General features: G+C 45.3%; 1 protein-coding gene across 2 annotated transcripts in view; it reads right to left on the bottom strand.

The window, feature by feature from the left end:
• Positions 1 to 17,875, bottom strand: part of rnf128b (ring finger protein 128b) — a 156,496-nt gene that overhangs the window by 3,643 nt on the left and 134,978 nt on the right. For both annotated transcript variants that reach the window (XM_078211789.1, XM_078211788.1), the window contains exons 3-5: positions 8,729 to 8,800; positions 6,069 to 6,151; positions 538 to 634 (exon numbers count right to left, since the gene is read on the bottom strand). In XM_078211789.1, coding sequence (XP_078067915.1) covers positions 538 to 634; positions 6,069 to 6,151; positions 8,729 to 8,800 — 252 coding nt within the window. The remainder of the gene's footprint in view (positions 1 to 537; positions 635 to 6,068; positions 6,152 to 8,728; positions 8,801 to 17,875) is intronic.

Here is a 17,875-nt window from a genome sequence, read left to right as displayed (position 1 = left end):
AAAATCTGCCGTTCTTACCCAGTCTGGCCTACATGTGACTCCAGAGCCACAGCAATGTGGTTGACTCTTAACTGCCCTCTGAAATTGCCTAGCTAAGGGCAACTAGGGATTGGTAATAAATGCTGGCTAGCCAGTGACGTCCATGTCCCACGAAAGAATAAAAATATGAGACATTAAACTCCTGTCTGTCCCCTCTGGTGGGCAAATAAAAAGATCTCATGGCACTATTTCAAAGACTAGCCTGTTGTGCAGATCCCACAGCTAACATCTCGAGAACAGATGATCTGGTCATTATCACATTATGGGATCTTGCTGTGCGCAGAATGTCTGCCACGTTATCCTATCTTGAAACAGTGGCTGCGCTTCAATAATAGCGCATCTGCTCCAAAATACTTTGCAACAACCGCCAGTCACCTAAGGGGCTATACAAATGAAATGTATGTATCTACAAAAGGTTCATGCATACCATTGTAACGATTCACTTTTCCCTATTGCAAACTTTACAATAAGGCATTAACAAGCCCAGAATGAACTTACCTCGATTCCAAGCGCTTTCAGGATGTCACATTTACACATGGGACAGGTTCGGTGCTCCAGAAGCCAAGGATCGATGCAATTCTTGTGGAATATGTGGCTGTGAAGAAAGGTCACATCATATCATTTAAAACATCTTCACCGGAATTCTACCGCCCCGCCTGCCATGGAATCGAAGCAGGCGAGGGACGGACAACGGAAATGTCCGTTGACCTCGGGCAGGAATTTTCAATCTCGCCTGAGCGAGTCCCAGCCCTTGAGTTTTGGGAGCCGCCATCATTTATTGCCTCCCCCACTGGTTGCCGACCTGATTGAAAAACTGCAGTGAACTGAGTGCTCATTAAGCTATTTCCTACCAAATGTATGAGTATTTTGAATCAATGTTCCCAAAACGATCACTAAAACTTTGGCAAGAGAACCATGGCTGATGATGTCCTGGCCAACATTCATCCCTCGAAACACCTTCAGACAGATTTTTATTCATTCATGGGACATGGGCGTCGCTGGCTGGCCAGCATTTATTGCCCATCCCTAGTTGCCCTTGAGAAGGCGGTGGTGAGCTGCCTTCTTGAATCGCTGCAGTCCATGTGCTGTGGGTTGACCCACAATGCCGTTAGGAAGGGAGTTCCAGGATTATAACAGATTACGTGGTCATTTCTCTTTATACTGCTTGGGTACCATGCTGTGCCATGGTCACCTACTAAAAAAAAGTGGTCACATTTCAAAAGCCATTAATTGGCTGAGAGGTACTTTGGGATGTCTGGAGGACGTAATAACTAGTGCAAATTCTTTCTTGTTCACCTAGGAACGCTGTTATAGCAGCTGGAGTTTTCTGCCACCATTCGCAATGAAAATAATGACACTGGCTGAAAATCTCGCAAGTCCACTGAAACAGGAACCTCAGCGGTGAGATGTCATTCTCTGATTTTCCCCAGCCCTTACCCAGACACCCCACATCAAGAATTCCCCCATTTTTTGGAAAAGGGGTGAGAGGAGGGAAGTGGGGGAAAGGAGAAAGAAGAAAGTTTATTGATTAGTCAATAAGTGATTAGTTTACATTCACATTGCAATTAAGTTACTGTGAAAATCCCATAGTAGCCACACTCCGGTGCCTGTTCAGGTACACGGAGGGAGAATTTAGCATGGCCAATGCACCTAACCATCGAACATAGAACAGTACAGCACAGGACAGGCCCTTCGGCCCACGATGTTGTGCCGAGCTTTATCTGAAACCAAGATCAAGCTATCCCACTCCCTATCATCCTGGTGTGCTCCATGTGCCTATCCAATAACCGCTTAAATGTTCCTAAAGTGTCTGACTCCACTATCACTGCAGGCAGTCCATTCCACACCCCAACCACTCTCTGAGTAAAGAACCTACCTCGGACATCCTTCCTATATCTCCCACCATGAACCCTATAGTTATGCCCCCTTGTAATAGCTCCATCCACCCGCGGAAATAGTCTTTGAACGTTCACTCTATCTATCCCCTTCATCATTTTATAAACCTCTATTAAGTCTCCCCTCAACCTCCTCCGCTCCAGAGAGAACAGCCCTAGCTCCCTCAACCTTTCCTCATAAGACCTACCCTCCAAACCAGGCAGCATTCTGGTAACATAACCAGCATGTCTTTGGACTGTGGGAGGAAACCGGAGCACCCGGAGGAAACTATGCAGACACGGGGAGAATGTGGAAATGTGCAAACAATGCAGACACAGGGAGAACGTGCAAACTCCACACAGATATTGACCCAAGCTGGGAACCGAACATGGGTCTCTAGCGCTGTGAGGCAGCAGTGCTAACCACTGTGCCACCGTAACTGCATTCCAAAACTCTGGTAACCCTGCACATCTGGGGAGAGACGGTGGTGCCTTGCTAATGTCACTGTACTAGTAATTCAGAGGCCCAGGTTAATACTCTGGGGACACAGATTCAAATCCCACTACAACAGCTGGTGGAATTTAAACTCAAATCTGGAATATAAAGCTATTATTGTCACATGTATTGGGATACAGTGAAAAGTATTATTTCATGTGCATGATATAGTCAAAAATATACCACTCAGAGAAGGAGGAGAGGGTGCAGAATATGTTGTTGTAGTTCCAGATAGGGTGAAGAGAAATAGATCAGCTTAATATATGCAGTCAACAGCATGTGCTTCTGCTTCGCCACTGACTTACTGGGCGGCACGGGTGGCACAGTGGTTAGCACCATTGCCTCACAGCACAAGGGACCTGGGTTCAATTCCATCCTCAGGTGACTGCGTGGAGTCTGCACATTCTCCCCATGCCTGCGTGGGTTTCCTCTGGGTGCACCAGTTTCCTCCCACAGTCCAAAGATGTGCGGGGTTAGGTCGATTGGCCATGATAAATTGCCCCATAGTGTCAGGGGGATTCGGAGGGTAAATATGTGGGGTTATGGGGATGGGACTTGGGTGGGATTGTTGTCGGTGGAGCCTCGATGGGCCAAATGGTCTTCTTCTGCACTGTAGCGATTCTATGATTCTATCACAATTTGCAAGATCAATCAGATACCTTTTAAAGGATGTAAGGCAATCCCAGGGGATGTGAGGAAAAGCTGCTTTACCCAGAGGGAGGTGATGGTTTGGAATGTGCTGCCTGAGAGGGTGGTGGAGGCGGGTTGCCTCACATCCTTTAAAAAGTACCTGGATGGGCACTTGGCACATCATAACATTCAGGCCTATGGGTCAAGTGCTGGTAAATGGGATTAGCTGGGAGGTCAGGTGTTTATCACATGCCGGTGCAGACTCAATGGGCCGAAGGGTCTCTTCTGCACTGTATGAATCTGTGATTCAGATGGGGGGGGAAAACAAGAGGCCAAAAGTGCACACCTCAGTGCGACAGGCATTTTACACAATTACACCCATTCCTTGTAAACAAGTAAACTAAATATTTGCCAGGTAGTTAGTGATGATGCTTGCAGCAACAACAGACTTTTTCCAAACAGGTTTGCGGTGATCACGCGGTAATGTTGGACATTGCTCATTGATTCTGGTGCTCTCTGCCTTAAACATTTCAGACGCGGCATTATGACCTGTAGCACTTGGCCTCAAGACAAAATAAATGCTCAAGGTAAGCAGAGGTGGTTTTGATGACAGCGAATGCTTCAATGCACCACAGTTGTTTTTCTCAGGCATTGACATTAGGTAGCTATTGGTTTAGATCCTGTTGCATTCCAATCACAAGATCACTCACCATAACACCTTTAGTCACAAGATTACTCACAACCATACCTACAGTCACAAGGTCCGGCCCCAAGCTGTCATGTTTTTGTTTAGATCACTATAACAGATGAGAACTTTACTTAGAGATCTGTTTAGCGAGCAGGAGTCTCCACACAATTCCCAGGAGCTTGGGAAAATAAGCAGGCCTATTCACTTGATTCTGCCTTAAGACATGCTTGTAAATACCTTTGAAAGTAATTACAGTGTGTACAAGGCACAGTGATCTAGGCAGAACAACGCCTGACGAACGGATTGAGAGGAGATAAATTTTGATTTGATTTATTATTGTCACATGTATTAACATACAGTGAAAAGTATTGTTTCTTGTGCGCTATACAGACAAAGTATACCATTCATAGAGAAGGAAAGAAGAAAGTGCAGTGTAGAATGTAGAAGGAGAGAATGTAGTGTTACAATCATAGCTAGGGTATAGAGAAAAATCAACTGAGTGTGAGGTAGATCCATTCAAAAGTCTGACGGCAGCAGAGAAGAAACTGTTTTTGAGTTAGTTGGTATATGATTTCAGACTTTTGCATCTTTTTTCTGGTGGAAGAAGGTGGAAAAGAGTATGTCCGTGGGGCCCTTGATTATGCTGGCCGCTTTTCCGAGGCAGTAGGAAGTATAGACAGAGTCAATGGATGGGAGGCTGATTTGTGAGATGGATTGGGCTGCACTCACGACTTTTTGTAGTTTCTTGTGGCCTTGAGCAGAGCAGGAGCCAAACCAGGCTGTGATACAACCAGAAAGAATACTTTCTGTCATGCATCTGTATCAGTTAGAGAGAATCCAATTGAGTGCCAAATTTCCTTAGCCTTCTGAGAAATTTGCAGTTAAGCCCAAGGGTGACAGGGTGGTACAGTGGTTAGCACTGCTGCCTCACAGCGACTGGGACCTGGGTTCGATTCCTGGATTGGGTCACTCTCTGTGAGGAGTCTGCACATTCTTCCCGTGTTCGGCGTGGGTTTTCTCCGGGTGCTCTGGTTTCCTCCCACAGCCTGAAAGACGCGCTGGTTAGGTGCATTGTCCATGCTAAATTCTCCCTCAGTGTACCCATATAGGTGCCGGAGTGTGGCGACTAGAGGAATTTCACAGTAACTTCATTGCAGTGTTAATGGAAGCCTACTTGTGACACTCATAAATAAATCAATGATACCCTGAAAAACCACTGAAGTTCATCGGGTACTCTCAGTCAATTGCAAAGAGATTATCGCACAGCTGACTGGGATGTTGTTACGTTTCACTTGCGAGCAATTCAACTTTCTAAAGTAAGAAAACTGGTATCCCCATAGAGCAGGAGAAACAACATCGAAACTTGAATGTACACTATACTACTCTCTCACTGTCCTCATGTACGTTCTTGATGCGGGTTGCACGCTGAGTCATATTTAAATAAGAACATTTTTTTGTTGAGGAAATACAGCTCCAAGGAGCATGTGGTCGAAAGGGAAGTGGACAGTGCTGGAGTTTGTTCTGTGCAATTCAACGGCAAATCAGAATTTAAAGAAATCAGATGGGCAAGTTGGTCGAAAGTTCACAAATGGAGCAACCATGACTGCACTTGAAGCAATTAACTAATGGTCGCTCACTTTGGAAGATCATCAAGATATGGTAAGATGCCATCTACAAGCAAGGCCCATTTCATAGAATCATAGAATCCCTACAGTGCAGAAGGAGGCCATTCGGCCCCTGGAGTCTGCACCGGCCATAATCCCACCCAGGCCCTATTCCTGTAATCCCACATAATTACCCTGCTATTCCTCCTGACACTAGGGTCAATTTAGCATGGCCAATCAACCCTAACCTGCACCCTTTCCTGTTCTGGGTAATGCAAGAGTTGTCAGATTCTACGCCCACCTGTTTTACCTGTCGATGTCACAAGATCCAGACCTGCAGTCCTCAGAAAATCTTAGCTACCCAAGGAAAAACCCAGCTCTCAACCAGATTTCTCACATTTATTGTGCTGTCCCAGGGGAATCCTCTACACACCCATTTCGTAGCACTCTTTCAAGACTGGTCCATTCTCATGTTTTGAGCCTCCCTTGCTTTATATTTGTAACACATTTCAGCAAAAGCTCAGTGGGTGAAGACAAAACAGTTCATGGTCATTGTGAGGGCAACAAGGGAGTAAGTACACTATTGTCTTACACAATTTCCCCATCACCATCAGAGAAATGGGATAATTCTGCTCAGTTCAATGTGGGTATGAACTTATTTCACACACGGCTCTCCTCTTTACGCTGGGCTTTGTGGATATTTTAAACAAGAACACACACAATGGTCGGTCACTTACTTGCAAGTCAAGATGCGAACAACATCATTGGGCTTGTAAGCTTCAATGCACACTGCACAGCTGTCAGCATCTGGACCAGTCTCCTGAAGATCAGAAAGGAAAAGGAGAAATCGGCTGTCAGTTTTTCGTTGATTGTCCTCCGCTGACTGCCTAACGAGCGAGACAGCCTCCTATCGAAGGAGTTGTTGCCTTTTGTGTTCACATGCACAGTAATGAGCAGTCAGGGACCAAACTGTATGGAAACTACTGTGCGACACCCAGTTTAAAAATCAGCATACATTCAAAAACCATGCATGTACGGTTTTTCAAACTCAGTGGCTCTATAACAAACCACTTATTTTACAAGTGTTGAAAGATCCTCAGCTCGAGGGCGAAATCCTCTTTCACAAGTGAAAGTCAAGCGTTTAAAGCAAAGCACTGGTAGGATACACTCCATGATGTGGAAATGCCGGCGTTGGACTGGGGTAAACACAGTAAGGAGTCTAACAACACCAGGCTAAAATCCAACAGGTTTATTTGGTAGTAAACGCCACTAGCTTTCGGAGCGCTGCTCCTTCGTCAGATCAAGTTATTCTGTAACTTGATTTTGTGTCTCTGTGCCCTGTTTGAGAGCAGATTTCCACTCCATCTGACGAAGGAGCAGCGCTCCAAAAGCTGGTGGCGTTTGCTACCAAAGAAACCTGTTGGACTTTAACCTGGTGTTGTTAGACTCCTTACTGAGGATACTCTCCAGACAGTGAGTTCGAGCCTCAGTTGCAGTGAGGAACTCCTACGGACAGCAGAAACCCTTCAATGATATCCTCAAAGCGTCCAGGAAAAGGCCAAACATACCACTGACTCATGGGAGACCCTGGCTTATGGCCAACCAATAGGAAAAAGGAAAGGCACCAAACACACAGAGAGACATTGTTGGGAATGCACAGAGCCAATTTGAGGGGACGCACAAAACCTCCAACCAGCTCATCTACCCAACCCATCAAGCACCATCAAGCCCACACATGGCAGAGTCTCAACATTAGTGCATTGGACTCATCAGCCACTTCAGAACCCACTAAACCAGACTGGAAGCAAATTATCTCTGTTCTCAAAGGACTGCCTCAGGAGAGGCAATGAGCACCAGTTTGGTGGTGTTCAAATTCGAGAATGAACAAATCATAAAATCCTATTGTAGAAAGACACCGTTCAGTCCATCGAGTCTGTACTGATAACGATCGCACCCAGGCCCAATCATCATAATCCAATGTATTTACCCTAGCTAGTCCCCCTGACACTAAAGGGCAATTTAGCATGACCAGTCCATCTAACCTGCACATCTTTGGACTGTGGGAGGAAACCAGAACACCCGGTGGAAACCCCCGCAGACACGGGAATAACGTGCAGACTCCGCACAGACAGTGACCCGAGCCGGGAATTGAACCCGGGTCTCTAACACTGAGACAGCAGTGCTAACCACTGTGCCACCATGAATAGAAAAAAAGTTACCCTCTGTGGCTCTGGTGACTAGTCACCCCATATGAAATCAAACCCTCCTCAGCTGTTGAAATCCCAGTTACGCCTTTACAATAACTTCTTCGACTCTAATATGCACAATCCTTATTGTTCCAAGCATGTACTTTCCCACCTAATGGCAGAATATAGGAACAGGAAGAGGCCATTTCACACCTCAGGTCCCTTCTGCCATTGAATTAGATCCTGGGTGGTTTGAAGGAAGTAACATCACTAAGTGGTCAACCTCAGAATTTGGGTTAAATCTACACTGACATTATGGGTGGGATTTTCCGCCCACACTCAACCCAAGACCGGAAAATCCCACCCGAGGTCAACGGACCTTTCCATGGTCCGCCCCCGCTCACTATGGTTCTCCGTTAGTGGGCGGGATGGGAAAATTCCACGACAAAGGAGTTCAAAAATGTCCAAATAGACGGTCATTTCCAGAGTAAGGATTGTTTTTGTTGCCTCTTCCAGAACAAATCATTGGCTCCAGTGCAATAAATAGTACAGAGGTGGACATTACTGTATCAACACTTAAAAATGACACTAAAAACTCATTGTACAAAAAAAGGGTAAATCAACAGGGGGCTTTTAATAAGAGATTCGCTTTCTGTTATGGCATTCATTTATCACCCACCCCTCAGAAAACAATCCGTAGATACCCAGTAGTTGTTATTTAATCATACTAAACCATGTCATAGAATCATAGAATCCCTACAGTGCAGAAGGAGGCCATTCGGCCCATCGAGTCTGCACCGACCACAATCCCACCCAGGCCCTATCCCCGCTTAGTTACTCTGCTAATCCCTCTAACCTATCACATCCCAGGACACTAAGGGTTAATTTAACATGTCCAATCAACCTAACCCACACATCTTTGGACTGTGGGAGGAAACCGGAGCACCCGGAGGAAACCCACGCAAACACGGGGAGAATGTGCAAACTCCACACAGACAGTGACCCAAGCCGGGAATCGAACCCAGGTTCCTGGAGCTGTGAGGCAACAGTGCTAACCACTGTGCCACCGTGCCGCCCCAAACATCAGATTTCACCACCTGCTGTGGTAGGATTTGAACCTGGGACCCCAGAGCGTTACCCTGTGCCTCTGGATTGCTCACTCAGTAACAATACCATTACACCACTGTCTCCCATGTGTCAGCAATACACACCTGATCACCGTGCTTCAAGACGCGTAGGTCCAGTTGGTTGATAGCTTTCTTGGCTTCATGTTTTAGCTGTCTCTGTAAAAATACCAAGAACATTATTATTGAACTGTGATTGAAACAAGGGGTGGAATCTTGCTGAAGTGTAATTTTTAAAAAATCATTTTTGGGGCACGGGTGTTACTGGCTGGCCAGCATTTGTTGCCCATCCCTAGTTGTCCGAGGGCAGTTGAGAGTCAACCACAGTGCTGTGGCTCTGGAGTCACATGTAGACCAGACCAGGTAAGGATGGCAGATTAACTTCCCGAAAAGGACATTAGTGAACCAGATGTTTTTTTCTGACAATGGACACCGGATCATGGTTATCAATAGATTTTTAATTCCAGATATTTTTTATTGAATTCAAATTCCACCACCTGCCATGGTGTGATTCGAACCCGGGTTCCCAGAACATTAGCTGAGTGTCTGGATTAATAGTCGAGCGATAATACCACGAAGCCATCGCCTCCCCGTGAAGGTGGCTGGACTACGGGTAAGAGGCCTGCGCTGCCTCTTTTCGGGAAGGCTCGCCGAATAAAGAATTTTCACATCGGTTAGGCCCATGCGCATGACCAATGGAAAAGTCAGAACTGCGCTTGCGCAGCCTAGACTGGCACATGCACGGTTTGGATCACCAACATAAAACATTCCAAACCATACATGTGAAGCCCTGTCCTGGTTGGCACATACACAGGAGACCCCAGTTTCTTTGGGAATTGGGGATGCTGACCACGGGAATTGAAACAAGGGCCTAATGCGCATGTGCAAAACACAAAAACAGCGCAAAAACCGAAGAGAAGCTGGAATAAAAAGAGAAGACAGGGAGAATTATTTTAAAAAGCTCCCAGCAAGGGAAGAAGTGAGGAAAAGAGAAACAGGATGTAATATTATATTTGACATGCAAATGGTGATAAAGCTTTTTTGTAAACTTCTTAAACTAATGAAAATTTTATTAAAGGGTGGGTTGGCATGTTTTAGAATCATCGAATTCCTACAGTGCAGAAGCAAGCCACTCGGCCCATCGAGTCTGCACCAACTCTCCGATGAAGAATCCTACCCAAACCCAACACCATCACCCCATGTATTTACCCACCCCCCAATCACCCCCTGAACTACACATCTTTAAACACTAAGGGGCAATTTAGCATGGCCAATCTACCTAACATGCACATCTTCAAACTGTGGGAGGAAACCGGAGCACCAGAGAAACCCACGCAGACACGGGCAGAACGTGCAGACTCCACACAGACAGTGACCCAAGCCAGGAATCGAACCCGGGTCCCTGGTGCTGTGAGGCAGCAGTGCTAACCACTGTGCCACTGTGACACCCAATTCCAGGAGGTTTTGGAGATATGGTCCTACAAACTGCAAACAGATGAATGATGAGCTTTCCTTTGATGGTATTATTCTCAGTAAGAACAGTGACTACTTTTCTGTGCTGTAAGTCTTTACTGTCTACCCAAAGAGACCTCGATTTGTCACAACCAAAGCATGGCCGTTTGGTCATCAAGAAATCCATCTTGACTGCACTAAAAGACTAGCATTTACATCAAATCTTTCATGACCGTAGATTTCCAAAAGTGCTTAACAGCAAGTTAACTACTTTTGAAATATAATTGCAAAGTAAGAAACATGACATCAAAGCTCCTCATAGCAAGTTCCCACAAACAGCAATGTGACAATGACCTGCAGAGGGGTGATGATCAAGGGCTGAAAGTTGTCCAGGACGCCAGGGAGAACTCCCCTGCTCTTCGTTGAAACATGTCTTGATTATCTTTCAAGTCCACTTGATAAGGCAGACAGATACTTGGTTTGATGTCTTGTCTGAAACATGGCATCTTTGTTAATGTAACACTTCTTTGGTGAGGCACTGGAGTCTCAGGCTAGATTAAGTGCCAGGTAGAGTCTAAAATCACAAAATTTGGGTGGCACAGTGGTTAGCACTGCTGCCTCACAGCGCCAGGGACCCGGGTTCCATCCCGGCCACTGTGTGGAGTCTGCACGTTCTCCCCATGTCTGTGTGGATTTTCTCCGGGTGCTCCGGTTTCCTCCCACACTCCAAAGATGTGCTGGTTAGGTGGATTGGCCATGATAAATCGCCCCTTAGTGTCAGGAGGAATAGCAGGGTAAATATGTGGGTTACGGGGATAGGGCTTGGGTGGGATTGTTGTCAGTACAGGCTCGATGGGCCGAATGGCCTTCGTCTACACTGTAGGGATTCTATGAAGTGGCTGCAACATGGTACAAAGCATGGAGGCAATCTTCCAAAAGCTACCTCAGCTAATGAACTTGTGCTATTTGGCATCATTCTGCATCGTATTCTAGCCATCTAATCAACTTAACGAGCGCCCCCTGCCCCCCCCCAGCCCCCATGCCATCCCTCACCAACCACCCCATCCACCCCCCCTCCCCCCCATCTCCATTTCACATTCAGTACATGATTTGTCTTGGAAATAAATATTCGGACATTTTCTGGTTCAGTTTGTGTGCTGCTCGTTAACCATTCTCCAATCTCTATCGGTTACAGAGACACACAGGTGCCAGACCCACTGCACAGATCGCAGTGCCTGAATGGATTTCTAATTACTTCAAGTTCTGTACAAACGCCAAGAGAAAACCTGTGGGCAAGTTGAAGCGTGATGAACACTGGTGGCGTCTGTTCATTACTGACCTCAAAATCCAGGTCAGTGTGTCTAAACGTAAACCCTTTTGCCACAAGTCTATTAGACAGGGCTAGACACCATGCCAGGGACTGGCAGCCGAGGACAGACCGATTTGAAAGGCCTTCTGTAAAATTGCCACCCTGGGTGCCATGGCAAGTTCCCAGCAATAAACATGGTATACAATTCCTTTTCACCACCTTTTCAGCTAACAGCCATGGGAAATAAAATGAGTAAAGTAGGAGATTAGCTCTTTTGGTTAGCATGTTCAAAGACAACACTGAGTCCAGTATGTATGTAGAAATAACAAAAAGAAACTTAATTTGCTTAGCCTGATGAGAGGCCAATATTGCATATTGAAAGTGCCTGAAAGGGTGGTAGAGGTGGGAACCCTCACTGTACTTAAGTAGCATTTAGACGAGCGTTTAGAAAGGCTACGGACCAAGTGTTGGAAAATGAGATTGGATTCGATAGGTGTTTGATGTCTGCTGCAGACATGATGGGCTGTACAGCCTTTTTTTTTGTGTTGTAAAATTCTATGGGGGCAATTCTCCAGCCATTCATGCCAGCTGGACTCTCTGATCCCACTGGCAGCATACCCCTTCCCGTGGGTTTCACAGCGGCGTGGGATGACATCAATGGGAAATCCCATGGACAGCGGCAGGAACAGAGAAGCCAGGGAACAGCATGCCACCTTCTGCCACCCAGAGAAACAGAGCGGGATGTGGGCGGGGTGGGTGGCTGGAGAATTTCCCCCTGTGACTCTAACAAAAATCTGGAGATGGAATTATAGCACATTACCATTAGTCAGATTTCTTGAGGCAACATTCATTGAACGGTATGCTTTGTCTGTATAGCACGTAAGAAACAATACTTTTCACCGTATCCTAATATGTGTGACAATAATAAATCATATCAACTGTAGTAGCTTAATATCTCAAAAATGAAAGATTATTTCATCCAAACTGGGATATATTGGAAGGAAACAAAATTTCAAGAGCGTTAAATATGGGCCAATTAAAAAAAACTTTCAGCACAAGTTTTTAGAGAATCAGAAGAAAGCATGAAAGGCATTTTAGCCAAAATGAATTCAAGCCTAGAAGCAGCAAACTGCAGAAGAAATGTTAAATTGTACATGAGGATGCAGCACGGTGGCACAGTGTTTAGTGCTGCTGCCTCACAGCGCTAGGGACCCGGGTTCGATTCCTGGCTTTGGGTCATTGTCAGTGTGGAGTCTGCACATTCTCTCCACGTGTCTGCGTGGGTTTCCTCCGGGTGCTCCGGTTTCCTCCCACAGTCCAAAAGACATGCTGGTTAAGTGCATTGGCCATGTTAAATTCTACCTCAGTGTACCCGAACAGGCGCCAGAGTGTGGCGACTAGGGGATTTTCACAATAACTTCATTGCAGTGTTAATGTAAGCCTATTTGTGACATTAATAAATAAACTTAAAAACTTATAAACTTGAACGATGATAAATGGAAAGGAAAAAATAGGTTATCCTTCACCCTATTTATGGTATTAACTTTAAAAGGTTATCAATTCTGCAATTCAGACCATAAATAATTAAACCATGCCAGTAAAGTTAAGGGTAGTTTTGAGAGGCGCATACAAAATTCTGGGGGGTTTTGACAAAAATAAAGAAGGCAAACGGTTTCCACTGGCAGGAGCGCTGGTATCGAGAGGATGTAGATATGAGAAATTGGCAAAAGAACCCAGAAGGGAGATGCAAATTTTTAATATTTTCAAAAGACAGTGAGTTACGATTCACCTGGAATGTGCTGTCTGAAAGAGTAGAAGAGCAGGTCCAATGGTAAATTTCAAAAGAGAATTGGATTGACACTTGGAAAGGACATGTTTGTGGGGCTATGGGAAAGAGAAGAAGTAGGATTTATTGAAAAGCGCTGTCATAGTGCCAGTGCAGACATGATGGGCCAAATGGCCACCTTCCGTGCTATATCATTCTAAGGTAAATAAGTAATGTAACCTTGGCACTGAATACCAAGGGCAGCATGGTGGCACAGTGGTTAGCATTGCTGCCTCGCAGTGCCAGGGACTCCGGTTCAATTCTGGTCTCAGGTAACTGTCTGTGTGGAGTTTCTCCCCATGTCTGCGTGGGTTTCTTCCAGGTGCTCTGGTTTCCTACCACAGTGCGAAGATGTGGGGGAAAGGTGGATTGGCCATGCTAAATTGCCCCTTAGTGTTAGGAGGATTAGCAGGGTAAATCGTGGGGTTATGGGGATAGTGCCTGGATGGGATTGTTGTTGGTGCAGGCCCGATGGGCTGAATGGCCTCCTTCGGCACTCTCGGGATTCTATGAATACAGTTTTTGGATTTCTCCACATGGAGGGCTGAACCTAGCAAATGCTTTATTCAGTAATAGTGAAAAATCCACCATTTTTTTCTTGCTGTGATTGAGATGATTTTGACTTAAGTTTTGAAGAACTTTTTCGAACTACGGTACAGAAGATCTAAACCTTGTAATATTAACTATAGCATGGTGGTGAAGTTAAACAAAGAACTGCCTAAAATATTCCCAACTAGCTCCAGCCAGTCCTTGGGTTGCGGACGATAAACCCTTGATCCGAGATATTAACCCCTCATTTGCATTCCCGCGAATGTCCAGACTGTGACTGTACCTATTGAGACTCCAGCCAAATTCATGTGTAAAAATAACATTTCTTTCACCTAATGATAGTCAAGTTGTTCCATTGTTAACAAGCGTTGGGATATGAGCTATCAAAGCTATCATTGCCCAGCCCAATCCCACACTTAGAGTCATAAAGTACAGAAGAGTCTGACCCAACAGAAGCACACTAAATCTACACTAATCCTACTTTCCAACACTTGGCCCATAGCCTTTAATGTGATGACATTTCAAGTGCTCATCCATGTACTTTTTCAAGGTTGTGAGGTTTTATTACTATCCTAGGCAGCGCATTCCAGATTCCCACTGGGTGAATAAAGCTTTTCTCAAATCCCATCTAAACCTCCTTGCCCCTCATCTTAAAATTGTGCCCCATTGTTACTGACCCTTCAATTAAGGGGGATGTTCATAGATATGAACACGTAGAGGGGCACAGTGCCATATAGGCAGTCACAGGCACAGAGAGACAAAGACGTGGCCATGCATACAGACATATATGTGGGCAGGCAGTCACACATTATCCAACAGTCACTGAATACATTCTTTCTGAAAGCATTCTTTCTGGTTGTATCACAGCTTGGTACGGCTCCTGTTCTGTCCAAGACCGCAATAAACTACAAAGCTGTGAATGAAGCCCAGCCCATCACTCGTAGAATCTCTACAGTGCAGGAGGCCATTCGGCCCATCGAGTCTGCAACAAAAACAATTCCATCCAGGCCCTATTCCCGCAATATTTACCCTCCTAATCCTCTGACACTAGGGTCAATTTAGCATGGCCAATCAACCCAACATGCACATCTTTGGACTGTGGGAGGAAACCGGAGCACCCGGAGGAAATCCACACAGACACGGGGAGAATGTGCAAACTCCACACAGACAGTGACCCAAGCCGGGTATATAACCCGGGTCCCTGACACTGTGAGGCGACAGTGCTAACCACTGTGCCGTCCCAAGCCAGCCTCCCATCCATTGACTCTGTCTACACTTCCCGCTGCCTTGGAAAAGCAGCCAGCTTAATTAAGGACCCCACGCACGCCATACTCTCTTCCACCTTCTTCCGTCGGGAAAAAGATACAAAAGTCTGAGGTCACGTACCAACCGACTCAAGAACAGCTTCTTCCCTGCTGCCATCAGACTTTTGAATGGACTTACCTTGCGTTAAGTCGATCTTTCTCTACGCCCTAGCTATGACGGTAACACTACATTCTGCACTTTCTCCTTTCCTTCTCTATGAATGGTATGCTTTGTTTGTATAGAGCACAAGAAACAATACTTTTCACTGTATATTAATACATGTGACAATAATAAATCAAATCAAACTGAATCAAGAGTTTGATCCAGTTTGCCACTCCCCAGCACAGGAATGCCCCATTCCCTTTATAACATTACTTCTGGTCGAGATTAAACAATTGATTCCAGTATATCTCACCCTGGTGATCTTCTGCATTACACAGCACAGATACCCGATAGCTTCCAACAACATTTTCACAATTACAATAAAGAAAACCTGTAGTGCAAGGTGCAAACAATACTGTTTGATTGAATTGTTACTTCCTCAAGTGTAGAGCAGGCCTGGAGGGATAGGTCACCATAACAAAAACATCTTTTAAAAAGGTCATCCCAGTGAAAACCTGCTTGGCAACGTGGTTAATATTGGGCTATCTTTCCTGTACAAATATTTTCACCACATGACAAAAGTGGAATAAAGCATTAGTACAGTTGGCTTCTGCCGAATAAAATGCCCAGACTAATTGGAGATTTTTATATAAATTGTGGCTCTCACCAGTTGACAATCACATTGCTGCTGCCCTGATATAATGATTGAGCATTTTGAAGAGCATTGTGGTTTTGCTGAAATGCAGACTATGAGGAAACTATTTCTCCTACACGCTCGGCTACAGCTCTTTCAGCTGCTTGTGCTTTCCTAGCGAAATGCTTTTTCTCGTCTCAATAATTTTGATAATGGCAGCATATTAACAGGGTTCCTGCAATCTCCCAATTAACCCTCGCTTGTTAAATCTCACGGAATTCCATACAGGGCCTTGGTGAGGCAACAACTGGAGAATTGTGTGTATTTTTAGTCTCTTTATCTGAGGAAGGATGTTCTTGCTCTAGAGGGAGTGCAGAAAAAGTTTTACCAGACTGATTCCCGGGATGGCGGGATTGACATACGAGGAGAGATTGAGTCGGTTAGGATTGAAGTTGAGAAGAATGAGGCGGGATCTCATACAAACTTATAAAATTCTAACAGGACTAGACAGGGTAGATGCAGGAAGGATGTTCTCGATGGTGGGTGTGTCCAGAACCAAGGGTCACAGGCTAAGGATACAGGGTAGACCGTTTAGGACGGAGATGAGGAGAAATGTCTTCACCCAGAGGGTGGTGAGCCTCTGGAATTTGCTACCACAGCAAGTAGTTAAAGCCAAAAGATTTAATGTTTGCAATAACTAGTTAGATATAGTACTTGAGGCAAAGGGGATCAAGGAATATGGGCGGTGGGGGGAGGGCGCGGAAATGAATGGATCAGGTTATTGAGTTGGATGACCAGCCATGATCATAATGAATGGCGCAGCAGGCTCAGAGGGCAAAATGGCCTCCTCTTGTTCCTATTTTCTTTGTTTCTATGGGCGGGATTTTACTGCCTTGCTCGGACGAGACCGGAAATTCCCGCCCGAGGTCAACGGAGATTTCCGTTGTCCGACCCTCGCCCGTTCCGATTCCGTGACGGGCAAGGTGGTAGAGTTCCGGCCTACGCTTCTCTGAAAACACCAATCATAGCACGTTAGAATTTGAGGACATCAGTCCCCAGAGAAAAGCAAAGGATCACAGTATGTATATACACCCTTCACATTTATAGAAAATATCTGTACCATCGATCTGTGGATTGTAAAAAGTTACTGCAAAGCAGAAAATGCTGATCATCTTCTGGAAGGCCAAGGAATTTTCAATAACAAGCATCTCTGCTTTAACAAGGTGTCTGGGGAGAAGCGAATCAATTATCTCAAAAAAGACAGGTTTGCATTTCGATGGACCCATTCGTGACCTCGGAACATCCCAACGAGTTTTACAGCCAATCAAGCATTTTTGACATTAGTCATTGTTGTAATGCAAGAAATTCAGCAGCCAATTTGCAAGCTCCCACAATGTGACTGTGGCCAGATTATCAGTTTTGTCCTGAGGGAGAGAGTAACCAATGCACCACATCGTAAAACAGTGTTTAATCCACAGACTCAGCGGAGGCCTATCCGCACTCAACATAGCAGGAGCGGTAGAAAATGCTTGGCTCAGGGACTTTGCATTCGTTAAATAAATAAATATCTGTTTTAGTGATGTTGGTTGAGGGGAAAATAGAGGCCAGGTATAAAGTTTATTTATTAGTGTCACAACTAGGCTTACACAACTAGGGTACACTGAGGGAGAATTCAGCATGGCCAAGGCACCTAACCAGCACGTCTTTCAGACCGTGGGAGGAAACTGGAGCATCCAGAGGAAACCCATAGTCCTATTGTACCCGAACAGGTACCAGAATGTGGCAACAAGGGGATTTTCACAGTAACTTCATTGCAGTGTCAATGTAAGCCTACTTGTAACTAATAAATAAACTTAAAGAGATGACAGCATGGATTGAAAATTCCTATTCATGAGCCAGGTCACCTAAAAGCCACACGGAGGCAGGCAAATCCTCATACCTGCCACTCCCAGTTAAGTAACAGGACAATCAATGAAGGAATGTTTAAACAAAAGGTAGTCTCATTTTGTTTTCAAACATCCAGTCAGAACCAGTGCAGTCTGGTTGATTCAGCCGTGG

This window comes from Mustelus asterias, chromosome 4, assembly GCF_964213995.1.
Source record: "Mustelus asterias chromosome 4, sMusAst1.hap1.1, whole genome shotgun sequence".
In the NCBI taxonomy this organism is placed as follows: domain Eukaryota; kingdom Metazoa; phylum Chordata; class Chondrichthyes; order Carcharhiniformes; family Triakidae; genus Mustelus; species Mustelus asterias.
The sequence above is the reverse complement of the archived record's forward strand: the minus strand, read 5'-3'. Positions and strand labels throughout refer to the sequence as shown.